Below are 23,203 nucleotides of genomic sequence, written 5' to 3'. Positions count from 1 at the left end.
AAAGTCTCTACATCAGCTCAGGGGATGCACATTTGTTCCAATCAGACTACTTTTTGCCTTACATGGGCATCGGGGATGTCAGGATAAGGCTGTAACCTCTGTAGCACTTAGCCAATGAGGAACCAGGGGAGGGACTTGAATACTAGGAGATAAATTGTCTGCTTCAACTGTTCTGAGTGTGCGTGTCCATCTGACACCCACCCTTGCAAGAATGTTGGTTAAAGCCTTGCTTCACTGTGCTCCAAGTCTCTGCATCCCTCCTTTGATTCAGTTGATGGGCTTATTTCTAACAATCTTTATTATGCTTGCCAGGAAATAAATCTGCTCCAAAAGGAGATACATCTTTGAAAAGATGAACTGAAAGAAAATTTGTCAGAAGACTTGGAGAAATGTGAGAAATCCTTGGAGGATTGTTTCCCAGCATTCTAGGTAATAGCATTAGGGGGTAAAGGAAATATCAGCTATTTATTTGTTTGTTTGTTTAATATTTTTGTGTTTGCTTTATATACATGTAGATTCTCACTTTTATCATCTTTTTCATATTTTAAAATGTAATAAAAAACAAAAGGGAAACAAAGAAGTTTACAGTGTTGTTTTATAAGAGGTAAGAAGCCACTCAGGGTCAGTGATTGGGGAAATGATACTTAAGGAACCTGAATCTAGTAACCATATCTAGGATAGAGTAGAGGTATGAAGACTATCTCAAGGCTGCAGTCATGTAGGTATGGGGTAACTGGAACTGAAAATAGTGATTATGTTAATGGAAAAGAGCAACATTTCAAAGGAGAACTCTCCTGGCTTTCATGATTTCTCCTTTATCTCCATTTTTCACCAGGGTAAGTTAAGAAAGCCTCTCAAGATAGCATAAGTTGGAGATTGATTATATTGTTAATAAGATCCAATGGTGTTTGCATGGAGAATTGAATTTAAGAAAGGTAAAGAAATTTCCAAGTCCAGATGGTTTCACTGTAGAGTTCCACCAAACATTCAAAGAGTTAGTTATTCCTATCTTTTTCAACCTTTCCAGAATACAAAGATCAGATTATATTCCACTTATTTTGAGGGTAGCATGTCTTTGATTCCAAACCTGACTTGGACAGTCTCATTCATGAACATAGTTACAAAAGTCCAAAAATAAATATTAAATAAAATCCAATATTTTGGAAGGATGACACATGTCATGACCGAGTTGGGTTTATTCCAGGACTGCAAGGTTGAATTAAGACTAGAGAAAGTCAACATAATTCACCTTAACATAATAAAGGAAGAAAATCATACAATCATTCCATAGTTTTAGGAAAGGGGATAAAATTTAACATCCATTCATAATTTCTTAAATTAGCAAAGTAAGTAATTAAAGAAGAGTTATTAAGTTTTTTTGAGAGAGAGTTCTTAATCTGATAAGGAATATCTACAAAACCTACCACAGAAACAATGTTTCTGAGCCACACCCCCAAGTCTCATTATGTATCTGTTGCTGATGGGGTTCAGGGCAGGCTGCCCCCAAATATGCCATATTTATTATTTTGAATTAAAGTTGCTTAAGAAACAGCCAGTAAGTACCAAAAGGACACGATGACTCTCTTTTGTCCCCCTGAAAGTAGAAAATAAATCTCCCATGTGGAAGGCACCCTCCCTCTACCAGCAGGTAGAGATAGGGAATTCAGGGCTGAAAAGGCCGTATAAACAACCTTGTTACTTTTTTTTTTTTTTAACCAATTGACTACCCAAGCCCAAACCTTCTGTCTTGTCAATTCCTCTCAAATTTATTGTTTCTTTTTTTAAAGGCACCCTGGGGTGCCTGGGTGGCTCAGTCAGTTAAGTGTCTAACTTCGGCTCAGGTCATGATCTCCCAGTTTGTGGCTTCAAACCCTGTATCGGACTCTGTGCTGACAGCTGAGTCGAGCTTGCATTGGATTGTGTGTGGGTGTGTAGGTGTCTGCCCTTCCCCCATTTGTGCTCTCTCTTTCTCTAAAAAATTAAAATAATAAAAACATTTTAAAAATTTTTAATAAACAAACACTGTCTGCTTTGGTCACTTCTTTGAGTTCCATAGTTTTATGAGCTCCTGTAGGAACAGCCCTAAAGTTTTGTCCTCCAGTTAAACTGTCTTATGTTGATTAGGCCAACCAAAGAACCTAGAAGAGAGAAAGTTTTTCCTCCCCTGCATCATTTACAGTTAATCAATTTTTCTGTTCCCTGGATTGTCTGTATGTCTCCTGGGGTCAGATACCTGTGCCATTCCTGCGCCTTCTCTTTCATGTTCTGCTCTTGATTTGCATGAGGTGTCTTCCGATGTGTGGTACCCAGGCAGCACTCGTGTCTGGGAACGAGTCATGTGCTGGTCACTGTAAGTGGTGTGAGCTTCCACTGCAGTTGGAGGAGGCTGCTTCTGCAGCTGGCCTTACCCCAGGGGAAAGTCTCAATCCAGGTCCTTCATGAGTAGGCTCCAGGCAGGCCTTCCTGTAGGGTGAGTGAACAGAGAGCAGGCAGACAGGCCACGGACCTACACAGTTACCAAAACATGAACCTTTCTCCAGGTGAAAAGCCTGAATGTACTTCATTTTTAGAGAGTGCTATCTTTATTTTTCCTCCTCTCTGTAAAGGTCCCAAGTCATCTGAAGTTTTGCCATGCTTCATTCATAGGCCTCATTTCTTGGTAAGAGCCTTTCCACTTGTTTTAGAAAGTGGGCATCTAGCTGTGGGCAGAGGACAGAAGCCCCAGCTTCCAGCTAGGGGACATCTCCAAACTGCCCCAAATGCAGTTCTTAAATGAATGACCATTCTTGCCCTTTACAACTGTTGGTCCCGAGGTTTGTACTTCTCCAGTGATACTGAATGAGGAGCAAGTATGAGAATCCAGCCCCTATTTAAACCAGGCTTTAAAGAAATTTGCAAAAATGTGAAATAATTCCACTCCTTTCACTAACTTTTTGTTTTAGAAGACATTGTTAGATTCCATAGGATGTAGCACTTAAGTTAACATGTAATGGGAATGTTATTGTTATTTTAAAGATTAAGTAGTTTTTAATTCCTCGGTTTTAATTGCAAACACAGCAAATCTTGATGGATATGAGCCACATAAAAATAAGCTCTTTGGGGTCCTCATTAGTTTTTAAGAATATAAAAGGAATCATGAGACCAAAATTTTATTATTATTTTTAAAGTTTATTTATTTATTTATTTTCAGGAGGGGGAAGGGCAGAGAGAGAGAGGGAGAGAGAGAATCCCAAGCAGGCTCTATACTGTCAGTGCAGAGCCAAATGTGGCGCTTGATCCCAGGGACCTGGGAGATCATGACCTGAGCTGAAATCAAGAGTCCAAGGCTTAACCGACTGAGCCACCCAGGCCCCCTGAGACCAAAATTTTAGAAAATTACAGTGCTAGTCCACATACTATATATGAAGTGACACTTCTGAAACTAAAATGCAGAGCAACTGAGGAGAATCTGGGAACACCTGTGAGGTTCTAGGTGTGGAAAATATTTGGAGTGTTATTGTAACAGCACTCCAACTGATCTCAAGGGTAAATTTGCTTCAAGCTTATGCACTCCTTGCTTGCTGACCTTAGTCCTTTGGTCTGTGGCAGAAATATTCTATTTTCCCTGAGATTTGCGGACCACTGGCCTTGAGGAGTGAAGGACCCAGAGGACAAAGCTTGACTGCATTGGAAAACAGCTGTGGCGGATGCCAGTGAGTCTGTTCAGGGTCATGTCCACACATGACTAACCATGTGGGCACCTGCTTTTCCTGTGTGTAGCCCCCTTCCTTTCCCATGCCTTCTACTTTAAAATTCTCCAGCCTCACCTGGACAGAGAAGACCGTCATTGAATTATTAATCCACTGTCTTCCCAGGTTGCCGGCTCTTGACTAAAGCAAACTTTCCTTTCCCACAATCACTTGTCTCTGACTACAGATTTTTGAGCAGCAAGCAGCTGACACTAAGTTTGGAAATGGTTCTCCATCTGGTAACATTAATAGAAACCTGTCCCCTGCTTATAGAAATGGGAAAAGCACAAGTAACTGGAGTCTAACGCTTTTGTGCCTTGGTGGGGCTGCTGCTGTTGTTGGACTTAGCAACTCAGGAAGTTTCTGTGTTCTCTGATCCCTGGTGCGGCTAGTTCTAGTAGTGGTTTAAAAAATTAAATGCTTTTTTGGGGTGTCTGGTTGGTTCAGTTGGTTAAGCATCTGACTCTTGATTTTGGCTCAGGTCATGATCTCACCATTTGTGGGTTCAAGCCCTGCACTGGGCTCTGTTTATAGTGCAGAACCTGCTTGGGATTCTCTCTCTCCCTCTCCGCCCCTCCCCTGATCTCTCTGTCTCTCTCTCAAAATAAATAAATAAACTTAAAAGAATTAAATGTTTTTTCCATAGTAGGAAACTAATGCATAATATAGAATATCTATATATGAAAAATCAAGAAATGGCAGTGTTGGTACATTATAAATATGGAGGTTAACATGAAAAGTAAAAGGAAAGAGTTAAGTGGCTATCTCTAGGGAATAGATATTGGCAGGGAATGGAGGAGTGAGGCCTGGTGTTTTCCACACCATAATACTAAAAGTACTATTTAGTTTTACTGACTTTTTGTTTTTAAAGTAGGCTCTATGCCCAACATGAGGCTTGAACTCACAACCCTAGAGATTGAAAGTTGCATACTCTACCAACTGAGCCAGCCAGGCATCCCCAACAAAATAAATTTTTTTTAAGTTTATTTATTTATTTTGGGAGAGAGAGAAAGAGAGGAAGAGAGAGAATCCCAAGCAGGCTCCAAGCTGTCAGCACAGAGCCTTATGTGGGGCTCAATTCCATGAACTGTAAGATCATGACCTGAGCCAAAATCAAGAGTCAGCTGCTTAACCAAATGAGCCACCTAGGCACCCCTCCCAACATAATATTTTTATTTTATTTAATGTATTTTTTATTTTTTTAATGTTTTTTTTTGAGAGAGAGACAGAGCGTGAGTAAGGGAAGGGCAGAGAGAGAGGTAGATACAGAATCCGTAGCAAGTTCCAGGCTCTGGGGTGTCAGCACAGAGCATGATGCTGGGGTTGGACCCATGGACCATGAGATCATAACCTAAGCTAAAGTCTAGCTCTTAACCGACTGAGCCACCCAGGTGCCCCACCAACATATTTTTAAAATTCATCCACATTATTCATCTATTAGTAGCTTCTTTTTATTTCTGAGTAGTGTACATTGTATGAACATTACACCGTTTGAGTCTCTACTCTCCTATTGATGAGCATTTGTGTTTTTCCAGTTTGGACCTTTTATACATAGAGCTGCTATGGACTTCTGTTTTCATATCCCTTAGGTAAATGCCTGGAAGTGAGATTACTGGGTCATAATGCAGGTATTATTTAACTTCATTAAAAATGGCCAGTTCAGGGGCGCCTGAGTGGCTTAGTCGGTTAAGCGTCCGACTTTCGCTTAGGTCATGATCTCGCGGTTCGTGGGTTCGAGCCCCGCGTCGGGCTCTGTGCTGACTGCCAGCTCAGAGCCTGGAGCCTGTTTCAGTCTGTGACTCCCTCTCTCTCTGACCCTCCCCTGCTCACACTGTCTCTCTCTCTCTCTTAGAAATAAAAAAAAAAAAACATAAAAAAAAAATGGCCAGTTCATATTAGCGTACCATTCTAACTCCCACCAGCAGTGAGTAAGAGTTCCAGTTGCTTCACAGCCTCGCCAGCACTTGGTGCTGTTGGACATTTTAATTTTAGCCATTCTAATGGACATGTAGTGGTTTTAATGTTTTGTTGTGATTTTTGTTATGTTTCCCTATATGATATTGGGTACCTTTTCATGTACTCATTGGCCATTCAAAAATCTTCTTTTGTACAGTATGTGCTCAAATCTCTTGCCTACTTATACTGGTTTGTCTTCTTATGATTGAGTGGTGAGTGTCCTTTACATACTCCGTGTACCAGTTGTCAGAAATATGTATTCCAGCTGTAGCTTCTCTGTTCACTTTCTTTTTTTTTTTTTTAATTTTTTTAATGTTTACTTATTTTTGAGAGGCAGAGAGAGACAGAGTACAAGCAGGGGAGGGGCAGAGAAAGAGAGAGACACAGAATCAAAAGCAGGCTCCAGGCTCTGAGCTGTCAGCACAGAGCCCTCCAACCCACAGACCGTGAGATCATGACTTGAGCCAAAGTCGCATGCTCAACCGACTGAGCCACCCAGGCACCCCCTCTGTTTTCTTTCTTTCTTTCTTCTTTCTTTCTTTCTTTCTTTCTTTCTTTCTTTCTTTCTTTCTTNGTGAGCAGGGGAGGGTCAGAGAGAGAGGGAGATACAGACTCTGAAATAGGTTTCAGGCTCTGAGCTGGCAGTCAGCACAGAGCCCGACATGGGGCCCGAGCCCACGAACCGTGAGATCATGACCTAAGCGAAAGTTGAACACTTAACCGACTAAGCCACCCAGGCGCCCCTCTGTTCACTTTCTTAATGGCGCTTTTTGTTGAGCAGAAGATTTGAAGTTTGGTTAAGTCAGATTTAGCAATTTTATCTGTTATCATTATGCTGACTCGATTTAAGCTCAAGTCATGATCTCATGGTTCGTGACTTAAGCCCAACATTGGGGTCTGTGCTGATGGAAAGGAGTCTGGTTAGGATTCTCTCTTTCCCTTTTGCTCTGCCCCCCCCCTCCAAAATAAAGACATAAACAAACCAAGAGCAGGGTTCCAGTCTGTTGCCAGTTACTTCCAGTTACCATCCCATCTGGGAGGCAAGAGCTATAAAATAAAGAGCAAAAATAAGAGTTTTGAAAGAGTCTAGAAACACTGTAACTTTTCAGTGTTTATTGTTATTTGTTTCATTGTGATGATTAGATGGGAAAAAACTCTAAAAACAAATAAAACTACTAAGATTTGGTCCTGATGGGTGGACAAAATATTTTCCGGTTCAGGCTGAGGACTGGATAGAAACATTGATGATGGCTATCGTTAGGAACAGGTAAAGGAGGGAAATTAAGGTGAAGATTGGAGGGGCACCTGACAACTCAGAACAAGTGAGTACTTAGGAAAGATGTTGAAGGAATCAGAATAGGAGGGGGGATTAAACAAATAAGACGCTTTGCTCAATCCCCATCCCCAAATCCTAGTTCGTCTGAAAAGTTAAAACTTTAATACAATAGGTATTAAAGTGCACACTAACACTGCAGTAGGGACTAATGTCAGCCTTCTGTAAAAGTCTCAAGTGACCTCAAGGAGATCCCCAGAACAGGAAGAACCAGAAAAACAGTGGAATACAGGCCTGCAGGCAATACTTCTGATCAAATATGATAGAAACATAATGCGTTAAGACGACATGTAAATTAAGATTTACACCTATGTGAAGTCAGTAAATCTTAACGTTTACAAGTGAACCAAGGATTTGGAGCACTGCTTGCAAGCATGTGTACTCTTCCCAGTTTTGTATAGGTTCCCTGTAAGCTAAAAGCAGGGAGCAGCTGTTCACAGCAATCTGAAATAGTGTCTCAGTAAGACAATGACTAAAACAAAGCCCCTACTAACCTTTGAGATTGGCTTTCTCCTGGTCAACAAAAGAAAGAATGTAGATGTGAACATAGATTTGTGGTATTAAAACAAGGGTCCACTAGTGAAGCTTCCCTCCCGGATTTAGCATTTGAAACGCTAAGCTACAAAGCTGGCTTTAAAGATTGCAATTCAGTAAGATAGGAAAGGGCTAAACAGATGTAAGATTCAGAGAGAATTTATTCTCAATTACAATGTTTTGGGGGGTTTTGTTTGTGTGTTTAGAGAGAGGTGAGAGAGCGCGCGAGCGCGAGTGTGGGGGAAGGGCAGGAGAGAGGGAGACAGGAACCTCAGCCGGCTCCACACTCAGCAAGGAGCCCACCACCCTGGGATCATGACCCCACCAAGACCAAGAGTCTGACCCGACGAACTGAGCCATCCAGGAGGCCCTACAATGATGGTGAGCACACAACAGTACAAGGTGTACTCTTACTGGGCGCCGAAGGGGATTCAAAAGGCTGTGAACCGTGAGGGGCAGTAGTNCCCCCCCCGCCGCCCCCACGGCCCGCCCGCCGGCCCTCTGCAGCCTCCCTTCCCCGCCCCGGGCCGCCCCCGGAACTCGCGGTGAGTAACGGGCCGGGCTCCGGGCGGAGGAGAGGAGCGCTTTGTGGGCCAGAGTAGGCCGCCGCCGGGCGGGGCCTGAGGGTCCGCTGGGGGCGCCGGGGACTGACGGGGACTGACGGGGACTGACGGGGACTGGGGCCCGGCCTGGGGTCCGCGGGGGTGGGGGAGCGGGGAGCGGACGCGGTGGGCGCGAGGGACTGACGGGGCCCGGGCCTGAGGGTCCGTGGGGGACGCCGGGGACTGACGGGGGCCGAGCCTGAGGGTCCGCGGGGGGCGCGTCCCCGAACCCTCTCGGTTTCTTCATCCCCCTCATCTTTTTGTGGTGCTATTTTGTTTTAAAATGGGAAACCGCCCCNAAAAAAAAAAAAAAAAAGAAATTCTTCTTATTTTTTTGTAAGCAGTACTTTGCTTTTGGAAGCCCCGAATTGTGTTTGCTGTTAATGCAGTCTGCTCTTCGTAGTGGATGCAGAACACGGTGGTGGGCTGAGTAATTGCACAAAAAACACATTGGTCACAACTTTGGGGTAATAGAGAATTCAGCCTTACTCTGAGTACTCACTTTGTTCTCAAGGCCGGCTAAAGTGGATGCCTGGGATCCCTTTTAATGGAGGGGCCCCATTCCCAAAACAGGTCACTCAGGAGTAGTTTTTTGTCAGGCAACAGTAAGACCGCCACTACCACGCCTGAAGACAACCCACATTCCTGTTGTTTGATTAGCTCAGTCAAGTATATTTTTCAGGAATCGTTGTTTTAACAAATGCATAAGAATTTGAATCTGTGGTGAAGGTGAAGTGTGGCGGGTATTAAAACCGGCTCCATCACTTTGATAGCTATAAAGCACAGTTTTTGCTTCATCTGTTTTTCTCTTGATCTTTAAAGCCTGGACAGTCTCTTTCTGGTTTTGTTTTATTTTCTGTTCTCAGACATCCCAAAGTAGACTTCATCAGTCTGAAGGAAGAAAAGCATTCCTTTTCATCTATTAAGAAAATAGTGCTTTTAAAATCTGAGTTGTGCCTTTAGTAGATCACTGGATTATGTAGCATTTGAGATCAGACTATGTACAGGTTGACTGTTTTAACTTCCTAAATTAATAAACTTGACCAAGTATTCTTTTTTGAAAAGTTTATTTTTATTTTGAGAGAGAGCGGGGGAGGGGCAGAGAGCATCCCAAGCAGGCTCGGCTCTGTCAAGATGGAGCCAGCCCTAGGTGGGGCTCAAACCTGTGAAGAGGGAGATCACCACCTCAGCCACAATCAAGAGTCGGGTGCTTGACTGAGCCCCCCAGGCACCCCTTGATCAGGTATTCCTAAAAGAGGACATAAGAAGCAGTCTTTACCAACTCAATACAGATGTGTATACACGAAACTGAGAGGAAGATACATACTAGACTAATATTGTCCATATCTTTGTACTTGATTAGTTATTGGTTGTAATTGTCGAAACCTTGACTGGAGAAGGAAGAGACTAAAAAGTGGAAAATTATATTAAAAAAAATCAGGGTAGAAAAAGGACAAGACTGGTTGGCTGATTTGGTACAAATTATGAACAGACCTGATAATTAGGTGACTTCTCTGGGTTTCACTATTGAGACATTATTTAACATTATTTACTATGATGTTAATATGTTATATTTACTTTAATATCTTAAACAATATAAAGTTCTTTTCTTTTAATTTTTTAATGTTTGTTTTTGAGTGACCGTATGAGCGGGGAAGGGACAGAGGGAGAGGGAGACACAGAATGTGGAGCAGGCTCCAGGCTCCTAGCTGTCAGCACAGAGCCCTGCACGGGGCTCGAATTCACAAACTGAGAGATCATGACCTGAGCTGAAGTCGGAGGATTAACCAGCTTAGCCACCCATGTGCCCCCTAATTGACTTTTTTTAATTGAGTTTTTAAAAATTATTTTAAGACCATGGATATTAATCCTGGGTGTTCAAAACAAAAATGATTACCCCTTGTCTCAAATTCTCCACAAAATCTCAACCTCTTGCCCAGATTCGTCCAGCCCTCACTATTCCAGGAAATCCCCCTGCTTCTCTATAAAATCTTGATGTATTAAACTCTCTGATGTTGGACACCGTATTTAATCCTATCACTTACTCCTTTGTTCTTGGTATTAGTAGTTTACTCCCCAAACTATTGTTCTCAGCCATATCTAATTTTATTTTAAAGATAATTTTCCAGTTTTCTTCCTTTTCTGTCCATACGCTAAGCATTGTTTTTTGTTCCTGTTTTTTTAGGTTTATGCCTTTGTGTGTGTTATTATTATTTTTTAATTTTAATTTTTTAGAAAAAGGAGAGGTGTGCGAGCTGGAGAGGGGCAGAGATGGAATCCCAAGCAGGTTTTCTGCTGTTAGCACAGAGCCCAACGCAGGGCTTGATCTCACAAACTCTGGGTTCAAACTGACCGGAGCTGAAATCGAGTCAGATGCCTAACCAACTGAGCCACCCAGGTGCCCTGATATATTTTTCAGTAATCTCTACCCTGCAACGTGGGGCTCAGACTCAGCCCCTGAGACCAGGAGTCGCATGCCCTTCCCACTGAGCCAGCCTGGTGTCCCTCTAAGTAAGGTACTTAATGTCCCTGGAGTCTGTGCATGGGCATCAGGTCTGTGAACTGTGCTGAAATTGAATGTAAACTTTTGTGCCTATGTACTTTTTTTCTAGGGAGAAGCTCTGTTTTCATTTGATTGCAGTGACTGTGAACTATCCCTACCCCCCTCCCCCCTCCCCCAAAGAAAAAAAACTCCTGAAAGAAGCACTGCTTTGGACTCATGTCAGGAAGTAGACATAATCTGATTATCCTCCTAAGGGCCTGTCTCTCTTCTTTCTTTGAGGATTATAGGCCTGTGGTTTTATCGTCTTCATATCTTGCCAACTGCTTTTGGATATGCTGCCTTCATTTGTGCTCTTTGTGCTCTTTTCCATTGTCTGTAGTGCTGCCTTTGTGATCTTTCTGGAAAACAAATATGTAATAAAACTTGGTTTTATAAGAGAGAGCAGAAGATGACTGCCATAAACAAACATTTGCAAGAAAACCATGTCCGTGGGCACACATTTACAGTACCTACACAATGTGATAAATCCTCTATTTGGACCATGTATAAAATGCCTTGGCAAGAATGAGCACCTTAATCTCCTTGTGGGTGGGGGCAGGTCAGAGTGGGAGTGACAGAGACCTCATGAAAAAGGTAGTAGGTAAGGTGAGACTTTTAAGTTAGAGTTGATGGTTTCTGCTAGGCCAGGATTTATCAACCTTGGCATTGACCCATCATCCTTTGTTGTGGAGTCTATGTTATGCATATAAGACGTTTAGTAGCATCTTTGTTTTCTACCTACTAGATACCAGTAGCATCCCTTCCCTTTAATTGTAACAACCAGAAATGTTTTCAGACATTGCCAAATGTGCCTGGGAGAGGGGAGTAAAATTGACCTGGTTGAAAACCACCGAGCTAGAATAAAGAGCTCTGTAGTAGAGTGGAGCTTAAAGAAAGCCCCTTTTGGAAAAGCTATGTGAAGGTGAGCTTAGAGCAGATGAAGGTAGGCAGGCTTATATAGCATAAAAGGCCTTGCATATCATGCTGAAGAGGTGGGCTCCCTTTCAAAAGATTTTAAAAGTGATGAGTTATATTACATATTTATTAAAACAGTCTTTGTAGAAAGGTTAATTTCATAGGGTAACATATTGTAACAAAGTACCACAAGCTGGGTGGCTTATCACAACAGAAATATCTTCTTTCATAGCTATAGAGACCAAAAGTCCAAAATCAAGATGTTGGCGGGGCACCTGGGGGCTCAGTTGGTGAAGCTTCTGACAAAGACTCTGGTCATGATCTTGTGGTTCATGGGCTCAAGCCCCACATTGGGCTCTCTGCTGCCAGCACAGAGCCTGCTTCAGATCCTCTGTCCTCTCCTCTCTCCGTCCCTTCTCCATTTGTACCCTTTCCTCAAAAATAAAGTAAACATTAAAAAAACCTTAAAGATGCTAGCAGAACCACATTGACCTAATTTCTGGTTGCTATGGGCATTCCTTGCTTGTAGCTGCATAACTCCTTATCTGCCTCCGTGGTTGCACAACTCTCTTCTGTGCCTGGTCTTCACATGTGTCTTTGTATATCTCAATCTCTGTGTTTCTTATTTTCCTAAAAGAATTCCAGTCATGTTGTATTAAGGACCTACTCTACTCCAGTATAACCTCATCCTAACTTGATTAAATCTGCAAAGACCCTGTTTCCAGATAAGATCACATTCACAGGTATCAGAGGTTAGGACCTCAGCATGTCTTTCAGGAGGACACAGTTCAGACTACAATAGGCAGCTGTGTGGAACATGAATGAGAGAAAAGAATAGCCAAAGGCAGGAAGACCTTAACCACTGCAAGTGCAGATGAGAGGTGATGTGTGTTACCAAAGCTAAAGGCCATAGACCAATCCCACAGAGAAATAGGACCCTTTAATAAACTCTTTAGACCTATAGGTCTTGTATTTGAATCTTGCTCTTAAACAAATACAAATATATTTTCTGTTAGATATTATAAATAATACCCCTTGAATGTTATTTGATTTTCTTTTTAATGTTTTTTTTTTTTATTTCTAGGAGAGAGAGAGAGAGAGAGAGAGAGAGACAGCGTGAGCAGGGGAGGGTCAGAGAGAGAGGGAGTCACAGACTGAAACAGGCTCCAGGCTCTGAGCTGGCAGTCAGCACAGAGCCCGACACGGGGCCCGAACCCACGAACCGCGAGATCATGACCTAAGCGAAAGTCGGACGCTTAACCGACTAAGCCACCCAAGCGCCCCAAATGATCTTTGATTTTCTTAATAAAAGATACAGATCTTTACTCCTAGGGAACATACAATTAAGTTAGGAAGTCAAAATTCTTTTACAGCTAATAATATATAACTGTAGAAAAATTACTCATTTAAACTAAGCTCTATTTCCAATGTGGTACTTGAACTCATGACTCCAAGATCAAGAGTTGCCTGCTCTCCTGCCTGAGCCAGCCAGGTACCCCCAAAAAAAGATTTTAAAGGAGAAAATATTGTATCTTGTCCTTTAAGAATAGGTGGTTTGGGCACTAATGAAAGAAATCAGAGAGGACTTAAGTGGAGAGATAGACTAGGGGCGCCTGGGTGGCTTAGTCGGTTGGGCGTCCGGCTTTCGCTTAGGTCATGATCTCGCGGTGTGTGGGTTCGAGCCCCGCGTCGGGCTCTGTGCTGACTGCCAGCTCAGAGCCTGGAGACTGTTTCAGTCTGTGGCTCCCTGTCTTTCTGACCCTCCCCTGTTCACGCTGTCTCGCTCTCTCTCTCTCCTAGAAATAAATAAAACATTTAAAAAAAAAAAGTGGAGAGATAGACTATAGAATGGATATTAAAATGTCAGTGAGCTATAGATTCAGCACAAATCGAGTTCTGGGGATGGGGGGATGGATTGGTACAAATTTATATCAAAAGGCAATGGAATTAGAAAAAAGAGGGGCACCTGGGTGGCTGAATTGATTAAGTGTCTGACTCTTGGTTTTGGCTCAGGTCATGATCTCACAGTTTGGTGGGTTCAAGCCCCACATCAAGCTGTCTCCTGACAGTGTGGAGCCTGCTTGGGATTCTCTCTCTCTTTCCCTCTCTCTCTGCCCTTCCCCCATTCACGCTGTCTCTGTCTGTCTCAAAATAAATAAATAAAGTCAAAATAATTTTGAAAATATTCAACAAAGTTGAAGGACTCTTAATATTTGATTTAAAAATTTTGAAAGCCACAATATTCAAGACAATTCTGCTTGGGGTAAAGGGTAAAGATATAGGTTAAAATATGGAACAGAATAGAGATTAGAGAAATAAACCCACACGTATGTGGTCAATTGATTGTTGACAAAGATATAAAGATAATTCACTGGGTAAAGGGGTAATCGTTTTGAAAATGGTGCTAGAGCAATTTGGTATCCCGTGTTCCAAAAAACGAAACTCCATCCACACTTTAAGCTCTGTGCAAAAATTAACTCAAAATTTGGGATGCCTGGGTGGCTCAGTAGGTGGAGCATGTGATTCTTGATCTTGGGGTCATGAGTTTGAGCCCCACATTGGGTGTAGAGATTACTTTAAAAAATTAACTCAAAACGGATCATAGATAGACCTAAGGTAAAACCTAAAACTGTAACAGTTTTATGTCTTATAATGGCCTTGTCTGAAATACGTAAGGAATTCTCAAAACTCAATAAAAGAACTTAATTTTTAAAACAGGCAAAGGTTTTGAACAGATACTTCACCAGAGAAGATCATACAGATGGTAGGTAAGCAGGTGAAAGGATGCTCTACATAATTAGAAGGAAAATACGAATTAAGACCACAATGAGTGGGCACCTGGGTGGCTCAATCAGTTAATTTACCGACTTCGGCTCAGGTCACAATCTCATGGTTCAGGGGTTCAAGCCCCACACTGGTCTGTGTGCTGACAGCTCAGAGCCTGGAGCCTGCTTCACATTCTGTGTCCATCCCCTGCTCGCTCTCACTCTCACTCTCTCTCAAAAATAAAAAAGGCCATAGTGAGATACCAGGGAGTGGTTAAAATAAATAAATAAATACATAAAACCATAATGAGATGCCATTACACATTTGTTAGAATATCTAAAATTAAAAATAAATCCATATCAAATACTGCTTGTTAGGATAGGAAGCAACCAGTTCTCAGGAATCTCTAGTGGAATGCAGTATGTTATAGCTACTTTAGAAAACTGCTTTGGGGGCACCTGGGTGGCTCAGTCAGTTAAGCATCCGACTTTGACTCAGGTCATGATCTCAGGTTTGTGGGTTTGAGCCCTATGTCAGGCTCTGTGCTGACAGCTCAGAGCCTGGAGCCTGCTTCTAATTCTCTGTCTCATCTCTCTGCTCCTCCCCCACTCATGGTCTGTTTCTCTCTGTTTTAATAATAAATAAACATTAACAATTTAAAAAAAAGAGAGAGAAAACAGTTTTGGACCCTGCTGTCAGCATGGAGCCTGCTTTGGATCCTCTGTCCCTTCTTTCTGCCCCTCCACTGCTCATGCTCTCTCTCAAAAATAAACAAACATTAAAAAAAAAAAAAGTTTTGCAGTTCCTTATAAAGTTACATGTATACCTGCCATGTGACCCACCACTTTTACTTTTAGATATTTACCCAGGTGAAATGAGAACATGTTTACACAAAACCTCACGTGCAGGTGTTCATAATGCCTTTATTTGTAATTGTCAAAAACTGAAAACGACTTGAGAGACCTCTCAAGGAATGGATAAACATACATCCCCCTAAGGAATAAACTACCAATACATGCAACAGCATTGATGACCTCATATGTATTATGCCAAGTGAAAGATGCCAGATTCAGAAGACTACCTACTGTATGATTTTATTTATAAAACATTCTGGAAGTCGTTAGTGTGTATAAATAGAGCATTTAGGTTCCTTGGAAGGGTAGCTCCACTGCTCCAAAGAGAGTTATAGAGTAAGATAAGGTCCATGGGAGAAGTAGTTAGCCTTGACATAGGAGAGAAGATGGAGAACACAGAAGTATAATGGATGTTAAGTGGAGAAGACTTCTGTGTTAGGAATTCTGGACAATAGCCTGAGCTAGATTGTATAGAAATTTACCTCTTGGAGCCTGGGTGGTTCAGCCCTTAAGCTCAGGTCATGATCTTACAGTTTGAGTCCCACATTGAGCAAGCTTGACCCCCACTTTGGGTGAGCCCCACTTCTCTCTCTCTCTCTCTCCCTCCCCCCATCCTTCTGCCCCTCACTCTTCTCTGTCTCTCAAAAAAGAAAGAAAAGAACAGAAATTAATCTCTGTTGAGCATGAGGGATGATAGGTTGGGAGGTGAAGTGAGTAGAAACAGTATAGCTAGTGTCACAAATACTGAGAGTTAAAGCCGCATAACTGAAGGCCAGCTGAGATTAAATGCAGAATTTCAGTTAGACCTAGTCTACATGGTTTCCTGACTTTGTTTTGCCATATTCCCCATCCCCAAAGAGAGGAAGCAGAAGGAAGGGAATATCCCCCAGGTGGATTTGGCATGGCAGAAAGCTACAGAGGTAAGGTGTTACTTCTGGAACAGTGAGAGGATTGCTGAAATAACTGAGCCTTGAAGTCTGTGTTGTGGTAGGTTAAGATGTCTTAGTAAATCACTATGACCTTTGATTTGCTTTAATATTGTTTGACGGTTTCTCTTCCTCAAGAATTGCCCGTAGAGAAGAGGCCTTTGGGAGGTTCTTCTTAAGAAGATAGAAAAGGTAGTGGAAACGAGCCTCCTGAGCTTTTCCAGCCCTAAATGGCAGCAGAATCAAGAAAGTTGTTAGCCTCATCCCCACCAGACCAAGCTCCTGAAGAAGACCTTGTAATCGTCAAGGTAGAGGAAGATCATGGCTGGGACCAGGAATCTAGTCTGCATGAAAATAACCCTCCTGGCCAGGAGCTATTCCGTCTGCGCTTCAGGAAGTTATGCTACCAGGAGACATTAGGACCCCGAGAAGCTCTGATACAACTCCGCGCACTCTGCCATCAGTGGCTAAGGCCAGACTTGAACACCAAGGAGCAGATCTTGGAGCTGCTAGTGCTAGAGCAATTCTTGACCATCCTGCCTGAGGAGCTCCAGACTCTGGTTAAGGAACATCAGCTAGAGAACGGAGAGGAGGTGGTGACCCTGCTGGAGGATTTGGAAAGGCAGATTGATATATTAGGACGGCCAGTAAGTAGAAGGATGTGTGCACGCTGTGCCCAGGGTGTGTAGAAGCTGGGGGGATAGACTTCGGCACCATGGCAGTGGAATGAACGCTGGCTGTCAGTTTCTGTTTGTGAGGATAAGAATAGTTCTAGTGCGGTGTGGCTCATATTTGTAGAGTCCTTTTTATTTTTGTAAAGAATATGTATACATTTTTTATCCTCATAACATCCTTGCAACAATTGTTCATCTTTGCCAAGTGGGAAACTGGTATGTTGGGAGCCTGAATTACTTCAGTTACTCTGGACACTCATAATTAAAGGTAGATCTGAGACCAGAGCCAGGGTTTCCTGGTTTGTTACCAAAATTTTTGTTTTGTTTTGTTTTTTTTAATGTTTTATTTATTTCTGAGAGAGAGAGAGAACAGTGTGAGCAGGGGAGGGTCAGAGAGAGAGGGAGATACAGAATGTGAAGCAGGCTCCTGGCTCTGAGCTAACCATCAGCACAGAGCCCGATGCGGGGTTCGAACCCACGAACCGTGTGATCATATCCTGAGCCAAAGTTGGATGCTTAACCAACTGAGCCACCCAGCCGCCCCTCCAAAAGTTTTTTCTATGGAATAGCACTGCTTTAAGTGTCTGTTTATCAGTGTTCCCATGCCTTGGGAGTGCAAAATTGATACCTTTCTGTGCTAATCAACACATTTGTGTTCTGCCTCTAGGAAGTAAGTGAGATTCTGCTTCCTCCTTTCCCAAGTATGTGTCCCTAGAGATGTGCTCTTCTTGATCCTTTTATGTTATTTGCTTCCTCTTGCAAAGGAATTTCTTGTAATACAGCTGCCCCGGTGTTTTCAGGTCCCAGCCCGAGGACATGGTCATGGACTCTGGGAGGAGGTCATACATTCAGAGTCTGCACCAGAGCTTCCGAATACTCAGCTCCGACCCATGGCAACGCAGCACAACTCTCCAGTGCCCCAAGGGTCCCAAGACAAGGGTAAGGAGTTAGATTTCATTGATGAGGGGGAGGAATAGAAAAGAAAGTACCTGTTGAGTTCCTGGAGAACCAGGAACTAGAATTTTTGTTTATAAACCAGTCCTAAGATCTGAGTTTAAGTGTTTATCTAGGCTTCAAATACAGACTGTCAGTCCCATTGGCAAATTCATGAACAAATCAGAGAATTTGGAGATTTTTATATGTTTGCACATTTCTGTTACTCCAGTATATTTTTTAAATTTTAATTTTTTTTTTTTTAAATTTTTTTAATGTTTGTATTTCTGAGAGAGAGAGAGACCGTGCGAGCAGGGGAGGGTCATAGAGAGAGGGAGACACAAAATCTGAAACAGGCTTCAGGCTCTGAGCTAGCTGTTAGCACAGAGCCCAACGCGGGGCTTGAACCCATGAACCGCGAGGTCATGACCTGAGCCAAAGTCGGATGCTTAACCGACTGAGCCACCCAGTTTAATTTTATTTTTAAGTGTTTATTTTTGAGATAAGGAGAGTGAGCAGGGGAGGTGCGGGGGAGTGGTGTATGTGCAGAGGATCTGAAGCAGGCTCTGCAGCTGACAGCAGAGAGCCTGACACAGGGCTCAAACTCAAGAGCTGTGAAAGCATGACCTGAGCTGAAGTTGGATACTCAACCAACTGAGCCATCCAGGTGCCTTCCCAGTGGCTTTTTTTTTTTTTTTTTTTTTTTAATTTATGTGGTTTGAGAGAGATGGGGGGAGAGCATGTTCATGTGGGGGCGGGGGAACAGAAAGAGAGAATCCTAGGCAGGCTCCATGCTGTCACTGTGGAGTCTGATGGGGCTCGATCCCACTAACTGAGATCATGACTTGAGCCAAAACCAGAGGCCAGAGTTGGGTGCTTAATGAGAGGTGGGGAGGGAAGAATGCATGAGCAAATGCACCCCAGTGGCAGAGCATGAGCCGGGGAGGGTCAGGGGGAGGGTCAGAGGGAGGAAAGAGAGAATCTTAAGCCAACTCTACCCTTCGATCCCTGACATGGGGCTTGATTCCATGACCCTGGGTCGAAATCAAGAGTGAGACATTCAGCCCACTGAGCCACCCACGCTATCCCAATTTATTAACAACATAGGCATTTTTGAGGTTTTGCTGGTATCATCATGCCACTTTACTTGTAATTATTTCAGTATATAATTCTTCAAGAGCATTTTCTTTGATAGCCACAATAAAGGCATCACAATTTGGAAATGGTGATACTGTACTAATCTGGGCCACAGTTTATGTACATATTTTGCCAGTTGCCCCAGTTATCTTCCAGAGTCTAGTCCAAGATTCCAGGTTTGCAGTCATTTGTCTTGTCTCTTTAGACTCTTTTAATTCAAAATAGTTTCTCGGCCTTTGCTCTTCAGGCCCCTGGCATTTTTGAAGAGTACAGGTCAGTTATTGTATGGAATAGCTGTAAAGTTTGGGTCTGTGTGATGTTTCCTTATGTGTAAATTCAAGTTGTGCATATTTGGCAGGAACATCCCAGAAGTGATGCTGTAGCCTTGTCAGCATTACAACAGGAATTTGTCCTGTTACTATTGGTACCTTTGAGGACTTGGTTAAGGTTATTTTTGCCAGGTTTGGGGCACTTGGTGGCTTAGTGGGTTAAGTGTCCAACTCTTGATCTCGGCTCAGGTCATGATCTCATGGTTCATGAGTTTGAGTCCTGCATCGGACTCTGTGCTGACAGCACAGAGTCTGCTTGGGATTCTCTCTCCTCCTCTCTGCTGCTTTCCCTGTGCACACTCTCTCAAAGTAAGTACACGTTTTCAAAAAAAGGCTTATTTTGACTGAGTTACTCATTGTAAAGTTATTGTTTTTCCCTTTATAATTAATAAGTAATATGTGGGGGAGATACTCGAGTCTGTGTAAATATCTGGTCTTCATTAAACTTTTGTTGCTGAAATACTGGTTTTAGTATTCGTTGATGCTTCTGGACTGAATCAGTGATTATGAAGACTTACAATTGATGATTTTCTAACTATGTCATTCTTTCTACACTTACTTGTAATACAGAGTGTTCCCCCTCCTCCCCATTTTATTTTATATGTCAGTACGGACTTATAAATTCTTACTTTATTCCAGAAATAAAATATCTTTAGTTATCTTTATTTTATTACTATCTTTATTTTGATGCTTAAATTGTCTCTGATTTATTCAGAGGAGGCCCCCTTCAGTTTGGCTCCTGTGCCCTTTTGACATTTCCCCATCGTTTTCTGAGAACTTCTTGCAAAACAAGATAATTCTAGGTCATCTCGTACTTATTCTGCGTTTCTTCTTTCATTTATGTGGTTTATAACAGTTCTATGTAAATGGGTTTTTAATATTTGTAAAGAAGAAACGTAGAAACATTTTCAGTTAGTAATATAATCCTTGTCTAAAGTTCTAAAGCGTATTGCCCAAGACACAGCAGTCTGTTAATTTTGGTGTTGTGCTCTCTGATATCTATAGGAAGCAGATAGTGGCAGTCGTGGTGGATGTTTCAGGAGGGTAATAGGGTTAATAGAGGTAGATTGGTTCTCATGTTCCATTTGCCAAGAGATCAGAACCTAAAGAAATCCTCTACAAAAGCATAAGCATAGAACACAGGTTTGGTGGGAGAGAAGTTCCTGGCAAGGCACCAGTACTCTATTTTTGACCTGGAATTTCAGACTGAGTGGGAAGTCAAAGTGCAGGTGTCCTGTGGGCACCCATTATTGTGGACCCACAGCCCAAGATACCAGATTTGATTTGATTTGATTTCTTATATTTGATTTTATATAATTTCATTTTATATTTCATTTTAATTTTTTAAAAATGTTTAAGCAGTCTCTGTACCTAGCCTGGTGCTCAAACTCATGACCCGATGATCAGTAGCTGCTTGCTCCACGTACTGAGGCAGCCAGGGGCTGCTCAGCACTTTTTGTGTAAAATCTCTGACCTGCATATCTTCTGAAGCGCAGACAGCTTTGGAATGGGTTAGTGCTGCCTCCTGCAACCGGGCTGGTCTCATTCCTCGCTTCTTTCTCCTCTCAGCCGTCTCTGCTTGTCAGAGCCCTGCCCCTTCCCAGAAGGGAAGTCCCGGGGACCAGGAGATGACGGCTGCACTTCTCACAGCAGGGCTGCAGGTGAGTCGTAGTGCTCCTGGCTCTGTTCGGCAGGGCGGGTGGTGTCTGCCGCGCGCCCGGACTGTCCGTAGCAGTCAGTACTCACCAGGAGCTTGCTCCAAATACTTGTGCATGATTCTTGATTTTCCCCCAGTAAATCTGGTGCATTTCCCTCTTCTTCCCCACTTATTTAGATCCCTTTACGCAGTATGTTCCCACTCCTTGGTCCTCCCCAATGCTGGTGGACCTCTGACACTGAGGTTGAGCTGTGGGACACTGGCAGTCCCACATAGGGATTTTGTTTTGTTTCAGACTTTGGAGAAGATTGAAGACATGGCTGTGTCCCTAATTCGAGAGGAGTGGCTTCTTGATCCATCACAGAAGGATCTGCATAGAGATGACAGGCCAGAAAATTACAGAAACATGTTCTCCCTGGGTAAGGAGAGCTCTGGTTATTGTCATCACTTAAGGTTGTTTGTTTGTTATGTGATGGTAGCTGTGAGCCTTCTGAAAGACATCCTTAAGTTTAAAGTCAGGTATTAACAGAAACAGTGCTGGCCCACAGACTTGTATTCTCTGATCCAGGACTTACCGTGGGTACTGTTCTGTCTGCCAGTGGGAGTCCTGTGCGCCCAGCCCCGGGGGACCTTAGGCCTGTCATGCTCCTCCCTTTCAGTGCCAGGGCTTTTCCCATTTCTGTCCCGGTAGGTCATTCAGTACGTCTGTATTCCAACCCACTCCCCAGCTGCCCCTCGGGTGATCCTTTCCCTGCTCTCGTGCCCTCCCAACAGACCTCTGTGTTCATGCACTTCTTCCCCACTTGGCCTGTGGTCCTTCCAGCTTGACCCTGTTCTCCTCTCCCTCTGTTATGGTAGCATTTTGGAGACAGATGGAAGCTGTGTGATTACTGGTAGTTTTTCCATGTGTATTTTCCTTTTCCCTTATATTCTGTTCCTTTCTAACATGGAGAATAGAAAGTGACATTGACTTGATGTTTATCACATTTTAATTTCAGGTGGTGAGACCAGGAATGAGAACAGGGAATTAGCTTCAAAACAGGTAATATCTACTGGAGCCCAACCACATGGAGAGACAGCTGCCAAATGCAACGGGGATGTTATCGGGGGTCATGAGCGTGGAGAAGCTCGAGATCTTCTGGGCAGATTAGAGAGGCAGCGGGGAAATCCCACCCAGGAGAGACGGCATAAATGTGACGAATGTGGGAAGAGCTTTGCTCAGAGCTCAGGCCTTGTTCGCCACTGGAGAATCCACACTGGGGAGAAACCCTATCAATGTAACGTGTGTGGGAAAGCCTTCAGTTACAGGTCAGCCCTTCTTTCCCATCAGGATATCCACAACAAAGTAAAACGCTATCACTGTAAGGAGTGTGGCAAAGCCTTCAGTCAAAACACAGGCCTGATCCTGCACCAGAGAATCCATACTGGGGAGAAGCCGTATCAGTGCAATCAGTGTGGGAAGGCTTTCAGTCAGAGTGCGGGCCTCATTCTGCACCAGAGAATCCACAGTGGGGAGAGACCCTATGAATGTAATGAGTGTGGGAAAGCTTTCAGCCATAGCTCTCACCTCATTGGACATCAGAGAATCCACACAGGGGAGAAGCCCTATGAGTGTGAGGAGTGTGGGAAAACCTTCAGGCGGAGCTCACACCTCATTGGCCATCAGAGAAGCCACACTGGGGAGAAACCCTACAAATGCAATGAGTGTGGGAGGGCCTTCAGTCAGAAGTCAGGCCTGATTGAACACCAGAGAATCCACACTGGAGAAAGACCCTATAAATGTAAAGAATGTGGGAAAGCCTTCAATGGGAACACTGGCCTCATACAGCACCTGAGAATTCACACAGGGGAGAAGCCCTATCAATGTAATGAGTGTGGGAAAGCCTTTATTCAGAGGTCAAGTCTTATTCGGCATCAGAGAATCCACAGTGGAGAAAAATCTGAATCCGCTGGAGTTTAGGGAAAAACAACAGTCCTAGTTTGGGCATTATTCAGCATTAGAGAATCCACATGCTGGTGATGTCTTTCAGTGTAAGTAAAAAGGCAGAAACTTTGGCATCACTACAACATGATCCTAGGGTCAGAATCAATAGCAGTGGCAGAGTTAGAATAGCTCTTCAGTAGTTTGGGCCGGTGCCCTGATGCAGGTGGATCAGCTTGACTGTCTCGGGAGGTGTCTGATGGAGCTGAGCTCCTGAGGGCCTAATGCATCCTTTAGAAACAAAATAGCATCTGAGCAGCTTGCTGGTGGTGGAGGCACTTAATTTTGTGTTTCGGGTGAGTAGCTGTAGGTTTGAGAGGGGCTCCTCCCGGTTCC

At 43.2% G+C, this 23,203-nt stretch overlaps 1 protein-coding gene across 1 annotated transcript; it reads left to right on the top strand.

Annotated features, from left to right (window-relative positions):
- The first annotated feature begins 8,016 nt into the window (after window positions 1-8,016).
- Window positions 8,017-22,846, top strand: ZKSCAN8 (zinc finger with KRAB and SCAN domains 8). Its single transcript, XM_077752408.1, has 6 exons — window positions 8,017-8,096; window positions 16,295-16,803; window positions 17,631-17,769; window positions 20,799-20,890; window positions 21,182-21,305; window positions 21,885-22,846. Exons 2-6 carry the CDS (start codon window positions 16,387-16,389, stop codon window positions 22,844-22,846), a joined length of 1,734 nt encoding a protein of 577 aa, XP_077608534.1. The 5' UTR covers window positions 8,017-8,096; window positions 16,295-16,386.
- Window positions 22,847-23,203: the final 357 nt, after the last annotated feature.

This window comes from Crocuta crocuta, unplaced genomic scaffold (genome assembly GCF_008692635.1).
Source record: "Crocuta crocuta isolate KB4526 unplaced genomic scaffold, BGI_CrCroc_1.0 scaffold336, whole genome shotgun sequence".
NCBI lineage: Eukaryota > Metazoa > Chordata > Mammalia > Carnivora > Hyaenidae > Crocuta > Crocuta crocuta.
Note: the sequence above shows the minus strand (reverse complement) of the source record. Positions and strands in the feature narration are given on the sequence as shown.

Excerpts from the sequence above, each read along its gene's own strand:
- ZKSCAN8 (XM_077752408.1), top strand. The coding sequence starts at position 16,387 with ATGGCAGCAGAATCAAGAAAGTTGTTAGCCTCATCCCCACCAGACCAA. Across the intron at positions 16,804-17,630 it reads TTGATATATTAGGACGGCCA|GTCCCAGCCCGAGGACATGG; the intron begins GTAAGTAGAAGG and ends CGGTGTTTTCAG. Across the intron at positions 17,770-20,798 it reads CCAAGGGTCCCAAGACAAGG|CCGTCTCTGCTTGTCAGAGC; the intron begins GTAAGGAGTTAG and ends TTCTCCTCTCAG.